This window comes from Phocoena phocoena, chromosome 4 (assembly GCF_963924675.1).
Source record: "Phocoena phocoena chromosome 4, mPhoPho1.1, whole genome shotgun sequence".
Classification (NCBI taxonomy): Eukaryota; Metazoa; Chordata; class Mammalia; order Artiodactyla; family Phocoenidae; genus Phocoena; species Phocoena phocoena.
Window position 1 is genome coordinate 75,079,528 of NC_089222.1, and position 8,791 is coordinate 75,088,318.

At 37.8% G+C, this 8,791-nt stretch overlaps 1 protein-coding gene across 1 annotated transcript in view; it reads left to right on the forward strand.

The window, feature by feature from the left end:
- Positions 1–7,768, forward strand: part of OSBPL11 (oxysterol binding protein like 11) — a 93,330-nt gene extending 85,562 nt beyond the window's left edge. Inside the window, exons 12-13 of the mRNA XM_065876351.1 lie at positions 1,903–2,056; positions 6,623–7,768. Of these exons, the coding sequence (XP_065732423.1) occupies positions 1,903–2,056; positions 6,623–6,688 (220 nt within the window). The 3' untranslated portion in view covers positions 6,689–7,768. The remainder of the gene's footprint in view (positions 1–1,902; positions 2,057–6,622) is intronic.
- Positions 7,769–8,791: the final 1,023 nt, after the last annotated feature.

An 8,791-nucleotide genomic window follows, 5' to 3' on the forward strand; every position in this document is an offset into this window, starting at 1 on the left:
TTTTAGAATCCTTTGATCCTCCTATAAGATCCTTCATGCCCATTGATAGTTAATCCCTGTTCCTGCCCCCAGTCCCGGGGAACCTACTTTCTATCTCTATAATTTTACGTTGTCTGGACATTTCAGATAAATGGAATCATACAGTATGTGATCTCTTATGCCTAGCTTTTTTCACTTAGCACGTTTTTGAGGTTCATTCATCGTACAACACGTATCAATATTTCATTCCTTTTTATTACTGAATAGTACTCCATTATGTGATACTACATTTTGTCTATATCCCTTCACCAACTGATGGACATCTGCAGTATTGGACTATGATGATTAATACTGCAGTGAACATTCTTGTGCAGATCTTTGTGTGGACATGTTTTCACTTCTCTTGGGTAAATACCTACGAGTGGAATTCCTGGTTTGTGTGGTAGTTTTATGTCTAACTTTTCAAGAAAGTGCCAAACTATTTTCAAAACTGGCTGCACCATTTTACATTCCTGCCAGAAACCTATGAAGGTTCCAGTTCTCTTCATCTTCATCAACATTTGTTATTGCCTGTCTTATTTAGTATGCCCATTCTAGCTGGTGTGAAATAGTATCTCATTGTGATTTTAATTTTCATTTCCCTAATGGCTAATGATGTTGAGCATGTTTTTATGTTCTAATTAGCCATTTGTATATCTTCTTTGTTAAAATGTTTGCTTATAAATTTCACCCATTTTTTAAATTGAATTGTTTGTTGTCTTATTGTGTTATAGGAATTCTTTGTAAATTCTGGACACAGATCCTTTATTGGGTATGTGTTTCGTAAATATTGTCTCCTGGTCTCTTGCTCATCTTTTCATTTTCTTAATGGTGTTTATTTCAGTAATCAGTTTTTATTTGATGAGGTGAGATTATCAGTGTTTCTTTATCTTCTAAGTTTTATTGTGAGGTGAGAGCCTAAAGTCACCTTTTTGCATGTGGATATCCAGCTGTCCCAGCACCATTTGTTGAACAGACTATACTTTCCCCAGAGAATTGTCTTGGCAGATTTCTTTGGCTTGGAGTTTGTTGAGCTCCCCCCGCCCTGCCCCCGTGCTGTGCCTGCAAGCTCTCTAACTCGTCAGTTGGAGCACTCATAGGACCCCCTCATTCGTTTGCCTGCTCTCAGGAGTCACTGTCCTCTGCTGCCTTTTGTTTGACATCTGAAAACCATTGTTTCATTATATTTTGTCTGGTTCTATAGTTGATTAAAAGCAGGAGGGTAAATCTGGTGCGCATTATTTAATCACGTCCAGAAGCACAAGTGGTCTCTTCTATTTCAGCTTTTTAAAAATTTATTTCTCGGGCTTCCCTGGTGGCGCAGTGGTTGGTAATCTGCCTGCCAATGCAGGGGACACAGGTTTGAGCCCTGGTCTGGTAAGATCCCACATGCCGCGGAACCACTAAGCCCATGAGCCACAACTACTGAGCCTGCGCGTCTGGAGCCTGTGCTCCGCAACGGGAGAGGCCGCGACAGTGAGAGCCCCACTCACTGCGATTAAGAGTGGCCCCCGCTCGCCGCAACTGGAGAAAGCCCTCGCACAGAAACGAAGACCCAGCACAGCCAAAAATAAATAAATAAATTTATTTAAAAAAATTTATTTCTCCTTTTGCTTATTGTTTCCTAAGTTTCTTAAAAATAAAAATCTTGGTTATATAACTTGGGAAAATATAAATTACTTTTAATTTAAAAAGCAGAAGCAGCAGCATCTTGGACATTAACATCAGCAACATAGTGTCAGCATTCTTGTAACTCATAGGCATGAAATTCTAGATCTGATTCAGGAAATGTAATTTATTAAAATTACTGTTAATTTTGAGGGTATCAGTTCTATTTAATTATCTTTTTTGAAGAATGTAAAATGTGTGGTTTTCGGATTTCAGGCGATTGTGGAGAAATGTGACAGACTCTCTGAGGGAATCTGATATTGATAAGGCCACAGAGCATAAACGTACCCTGGAAGAACGCCAGAGGACTGAAGAAAGGCATCGTACTGAAACAGGCACACCTTGGAAAACCAAATATTTTATTAAAGAGGTACATGTCCTACATGTCTTCAGACTAAAACTCATTATCTACTTAGTGAGAACTTTAGCTTAGTAGGCTTTCTTGAATTATCACTTATATAGCTTTATTTCTGAAAATCGTCCAGCTTAACCATGAGCTTTTTCATGAGCTTTTTTCACAGTTTGTCAAAGTAGAATAGTTTACCAGCAGTTCAGATGAAATAGATTTGGGGATTTAGATTGGCCACAAAATACCGACATTAATCTTTAATCTCAATAACAGAATATGCAACTGACAATTTGTTGCCTTTTGTACCACAGTGAAACTCTTTGTTCACTTCCAGAGACCACATTTTAAGGATGCATGAAAAACTTAAATGGCTACACAGAGGATAGTGAGAAGTGATTAGAATCTTTGCATTGTTTAAGGAAAAAAGAGTGATGTGGGGGGTACTTAGGCTGGAAAACAGATAATTGGAGCCATTCATTATAACTTTCTTCAAATATAGGTTAGGCTTATCACGTAGAAGTTTCTTATCATCTCCAATAGCAGACTTGAGCTAGGCTCAGAGTACCAGGAAGCATTTTGAGCTTAACATAAGAAGGAATGTATAACAATAAAAAATATTTGGGTTCGTGTCCCGGCCCGGGAATATCCCACATGCCACAGAGCGGCTAGGCCCGTGAGCCATGGCCGCTGAGCCTGCGCGTCCGGAGCCTGTGCTCTGCAACAGAAGAGCCACAACAGTGAGAGGCCTGCGTACCGCAAAGTAAATAAATAAATAAAACAATAAAAATTTTTTAAAAATCCAATAATGACAAGTGTACATTTTATAGTAATGTGTTCCTCATCGCTAGACTCATGTAAGAGACCATGGCTTATGTAGAAGTGTTTAATTCACTAGTTTTGCAGGTAAGACAAAATGATTCCTAAAAGTCTTTTCTGAATTTAAAGGTTTTGTTTTATTTTGTTTATTAATTTCTGGTAGAACTCAGAGTAAGGTGAATAATGGACCAGAGCTGATGCCAAGAAAAGTTTTCTTGTCCATAGCCAAGTCTAAGGAAACTCATTGAATTTTAATATTGGTCTGTCAGGAAGAATCTAGAAAAACAGTTTGTGAATTTTGCATAGTTATTACCCTTAAAAGCCCACAGTTTATTGTAGTAGTATCATTGCTTTAATTTTTCTCATCTTTGGGTGTGAAATATAAATGCCAACTGTTTTCTTTCTTCCTTCCTTCCTTCCCTCCCTCCCTCCCTCCCTCCTTTCTTTCTTTCTTTTTCTTTCTTTCTTTCATTTTGGCTGCATTGGGTCTTCGTTGCTGCTTGCGGGCTTTCTCTAGTTGTAGTGAGCGGGGGCTACTCTTTGTTGTGGTGCATGGGCTTCTCATTGCGATGGCTTCTCTTGTTGTGGAGCATGGGCTCTAGGCGCACGGGCTTCAGTAGTTGTGGCACAGGGGCTCAGTAGTTGTGGCTCACAGGCTCTGGAGCACAGGCTCAGTAGTTGTGGCGCACGGGTTTAGTTGCTCCGCGGCATGTGGGATCTTCCCGGACCACGGCTTAAACACGTGTCGCCTGCATTGGCAGGTGGATTTTTAACCACTGCACCACCAGGGAAGTCCCCCAAATGTTTACATGGATAGGAATTCAAGGAAAAGTACTTTACATCTCTTCATTTTTATATGAAAAGATAAACCTTTGTAACTACTATGCAAAATTATAGTCTTGTAACCTTAGATTTTCTTTCATTTCAAGCTCATTAAGATAGCATACCAGAAGCAGATTCTAAAGAGGAGAATTTTTCTAAGGGAAGCCTTCTATAAATCATTAAAAATGAACTCTAGGGGCTGAGAGCAAGAAGCTGTAATGGGTAAAAGATGCAACCGATTTTAAAAGATTTTAAAAGATAGGCCTCCTGGTTCTTGCAACTAACACGACATGTAAACATGCTACTTGTCATGTATTCTTTATTTGACAGATATTATTAAGAACCTACCACTTAATCCCTTTATTATACTTTGTGATGTTGGATAGACAGATGTAGAAAGTGATAGCAAGATAGGGCAGTTGTCTAATAAAGTAGTGAATTTCTTTCTGCCTAGATAGTCTTCACTAACTGCCTGATGAAACAGTAGATTGGAGATGCTGGCTCAGGTTTGGGCCTCTTTAGTTGGTAAGATGTAAGATGGCTTTCTAAATGGTATGCCATGACACAGTGGTACAACAATAGATGGGTTAGATTTGTGTCATATACTGATTGCCTAAGCCCATGGGGCCGTCGCGTCACATCCTGTGTGTGACAGGACCGTGGACTGTGCTGTAAGAAGCACCACAGAGTAGAGGTGAGGCTGGTGAGGATGGTAGTTAGCTGACACTGGTACCACGAAGTTCATAACAACTTTGGCGCTATTGCCATCAGGTATGGCTCTTTGCTAAGAAGAATCATACGTTATTGAAAAGTCAATTTTGTCTCCCCTGTGGTCCTAAACACAGTGCTGGGCACTTAGTAGATATTTCATACATATTGTTATGAGTGACAAGAGCTTTTCCACTTGTTTCGTACTTTCATTATTGCTGTCAAACCAACAGACCGGTTTGGAGTTGGCTTTAGTTAGATGGAGGAGTAGAGTCACTTGATATAAAAAGAGGAGGTAGAGTGACCTGAGAAAGTATAGATGAACTTAGAGTGTTTCTAGTATCATTTGATAATACCTACCTTCTTTTCCTGACCATTTCTCATTGACGTTTAATTTATTAGATCTTCCATTTCCTCCCTTTTGCGATTATCCATCAGGATAATTGGTCCATCAGGATCTATTGGTCATATCCTCTTGAGTGGATGTTTAAAATTGCTTAAGATGTATATAAATGCAAGCAGGAAGGCTTTTGCAGAATAGTGGACCACATTGGAGTCAGATGTGCTAAGCTTGAACCTCAGTCATACCTTGGATAGTTTATTTACCACTTCTAACTTCGGTTTCCTCATCTGTAAAATGTAGGTAATTATATAGAAGGTGCACTGAAAAGAACTCTGCCCCTTCCTGGGTGAAGTTGGACAACTCATTTCACTTCTCGGAGCCTCAGTTTCTTCATCTGTGAAGTGAGATGGTCAGGTGGCACGCCTTAACTTCTAAACCTAGCATTCTGTAATGTGGTTAGGAGACATCTTTTGTGTTTTGTGATAATTATCAACCAGGTGATTTAATTTAAACAACATAATGGTTTCTGTTGTTAAAGAGAAATTATTCTGACACTTATTAAAAATGAAAAGGAAGACTTTATTCAAGAATATTGCAGTAGAGGAAAAAGGTTGAATTCAACTCTGAATGTGTTGATAAGTGGGAATTTATAGCCAATGGGCAGGATGAGGGAGTAGATGGAAGATGACTAAGAGGAACTTGGTCAGATGTCAAGGATGGTGGGTCGGGGGAGGCACATGATTAGATCAAAAGTGTGAGGAGAAGAGTTTCATTGGATATCAAAGATGAGAGAATTCTTGATAAACTAGTTCATCAGGATTTTTTTTTGCTGAAACTGAGTTTAGCAGGCCTAGGATGAGGCTTAGTCAAGAAGAGAGACAGAGGAGTCTAACTTTTAAAGTTTGGTCAAGGAGAGAGCCCTCGTCACTATGACCCACATAATTGCTGGGTGTAAGCCATTTTTGGAGTAAGGTAGGGTAAATATATATTTTTAAATATTTTTTTGAAGATTTTTTTTTTGATGTGGACCATTTTTAAAGTCTTTATTGAATTTGTTACAATATTGCTTCTGTTTTATGTTTTGGTTTTTTGGCCATGAAGCGTGTGGGATCTTAGCTCCCTGACCAGGGATTGAACCCACACCCCCTACATTGGAAGGTGAAGTCTTAACCACTTGACCACCAGGGAAGTCCCTAAAAAATTTTTTTTAATGCAAATAAATTGAGGGCGATATAGGGGTTACGGACAGAGGTTCAAATCTGACTTCCTTCACCTAGTCACATAAACACTGAACTACAGTCTTAGCTACTGTGACCTCAGCTCTGCCAAGCTCTCACCCCAGTATGCTGCTTCATGCATTTGCTGCAGCACTTTTTTCCTCACTCGGTCTTCTCCTGTCTTTCTTTCACTCTTTGACTAACTTTATCTCCTTTTGGTATCCTTCTATTCACAGAAACCAGGGAAAACTAATAGGGTAGAGTCAGAAAAGAACTAGGAAACAATACTCAGATCCTAGAGATGCCAGCTGAGATGCAGAGAACAGTTCGTACCTTGGTGACCATTTCCTATGCTCCACCTGCTGTCTGTCACTCCATCAGTGGGGCTCAATCTGCAGTATCTTGGCAAAATTGGCAGAATTGCTACAAATGACTTCTGCAAAGTAAAATATTCGTGGAGCACAAACTAGGTCTTCCCAGACCAGAACTTCTCACCTAATCCTAGCTAAACCACACATATTTTTTGGTGTCTTAAGCACCGAGGCTTTTTCTTCACAAACTCTTGTTTTTAAATGTGAGAATAGAATTCCATTTCAATGAAGGCATTGCATCTAGTTTTGGTTACTGATTCTGAAAATAATAAAGGAATGGTTCTTTAATTTATTTTTCTACTTGTTTCAGGGAGATGCCTGGGTTTATCACAAACCCCTTTGGAAAATAGTTCCAACAGTACAACCCGCAGAGTGACACACACTATCTAAGACTCGACCAAATGAACTTCTCTATTTACCCTAAACTCTCTCAGAATGGAGTCATTGCACTGAGTGACCTGCTTCCTGATTGCACAGACTGAAACTAACTACACACGAATGTACCAATTAGGGCACCATAGAACTGCAGCAAGACCAAAGTGTTGAAGAAGCACGATGGACCTCTCACCAAGCCGTTCATGTGATGTGAGCAATATCATCTGAAGCCCTTTCACCTGAATTATTAGATGATTAATCTTTTATCCAGTTCCTGCTCCAAAAGCTAAGTTTGAATCCCCTCTTTTTGCATGGGGGCCGCAGATAAACACAACAGTGAGAACTCAAGTGATTTTGATTTCTTTGTAGTGAAAATTGAAGTCTCTTTCAGAGTTTGTGCTTTGCTTTCTGTCAGTAACTGAAGTATTCACTACTCTTACAACAAATCAAGAGGAGGAAGAAGATGACCCAGAAGTGGCTTCAGCCATTGTGCCTGAAATCAGTGTTAAAAAAAAAAGTCAACCAGGTTGTCATAACAAGGCATTCTGTTCCTTCAAAGAGACTGTGTGCCTGTGTCTGAGGAACTTATCCATTATCCACCTCTGTTAGAACTCTCTTTTAAAAAGTATATTTATAAATTGATTAGAATTATAACCATGGAGAATTTTTTCTTCTGAGCATTTTAATATACTTGAAAACAACATCGACTTGAAAAATTTCAGAGCATTTTTCAATACCTAGTTTTATTAAATATTATACTTGAGAGACAGTTTTTAAAAATGTGGTCATGTCAGTATGATGAGATTTTGGCCCTTCTCAAGAACTGAGGCATTAAAGAACAAGCAAATATTAAAAAATAAGACTTACTGTTTTCCTTACCTTTTTTTCACTTGTAGGTTAATATCCAATATTACGTGCTATCCCTCTGGATAAGTATGCTTTATCTTACCTCTGTTCACTCAAAATTTAAAACAACTATTCATATTTGTCAGTAATTCAGAAGTTATATATGTGACTAAGTGCATGTATGGTATGTTTTGTTTTTTTAAGGAAACGCAAATGCTGAAGAAACAGTATGAAATAAAAAGGTATCAGGAAAAAAGATATCAGGAAGTTATATTCAGGTACAGTCTTTTTTTTTAATAAGTATTTTATTGAGGTTGAAGAATTGCTGGCAATTAAAAGAATAGTGCTAATTATGGCTTTCGTCGTTCATTCAAGTATTTATTTAGCACCTACTTATGGTGCTCAACACTTGTTACTTCAAGCTACCTTAATTTTCCAAGAGTTGTGCCTTACTCTGTTTCTTCTGATGTGGTCTTCCAATCAGTGTGTGTAACATACACCTGTTATTCATCAGCCATTGTAAGTGGCTGTATCTGTTGCATCATCATAAGAAGCTTAAGCTTTGTGCTCTGATAAATTGTGTTTTATTGAAGGGGGCTAATAGGATGAAAACAGCAAAATAATAATTTTTTTCAACAAATTGTAAATTATAAGAAGATAATTGGTTAATATACAACCATTTTAATGATTCCCTTGTTCATTTTTGCTGTGAAATGCACTGAAAAAATCTCAAAATGAGTTATAGTTCATGTGTTGGGAAGATTAAAAAATAATAAAACTAGAGAACAATGATGCCTTTGTCTGTTTTATGAATGGAGAGAAATAGAAAGTTTATATTTAGCGGAGTTATTGCCCTGTTCATTCGAGAAGGACATTGATTTTAAATCCTTACCTTCAGGAATCTCTTAGGGAAATAAGGGAGTAAATTTAATAACAAGTTTTTAAAATTAAAATGTTATAATTTTATGACTTTTAAATAAACTGGAAATAGAGCAAGAATATAAAATGAAACTAGAGGTTTTTGTTTTGTTCTTTGAACCGTTTGAATGCCCATTTATTTCTTTGAATTTTTGAACCATTTTAAGAATTACTGAAATATGATTTTTAAAAATTCTTATTAAAAGTACATTTATGAGTAATTGAAATCTCCCCGCCTTGACAGGAGTGAAATAATACCACTTTAGGGTAACTGTTTTACCTTGTCCTTGTCTTCTTTTTTTTTTTTTTTTTTTTTTGTCCTTGTCTTCTTGACATCTGC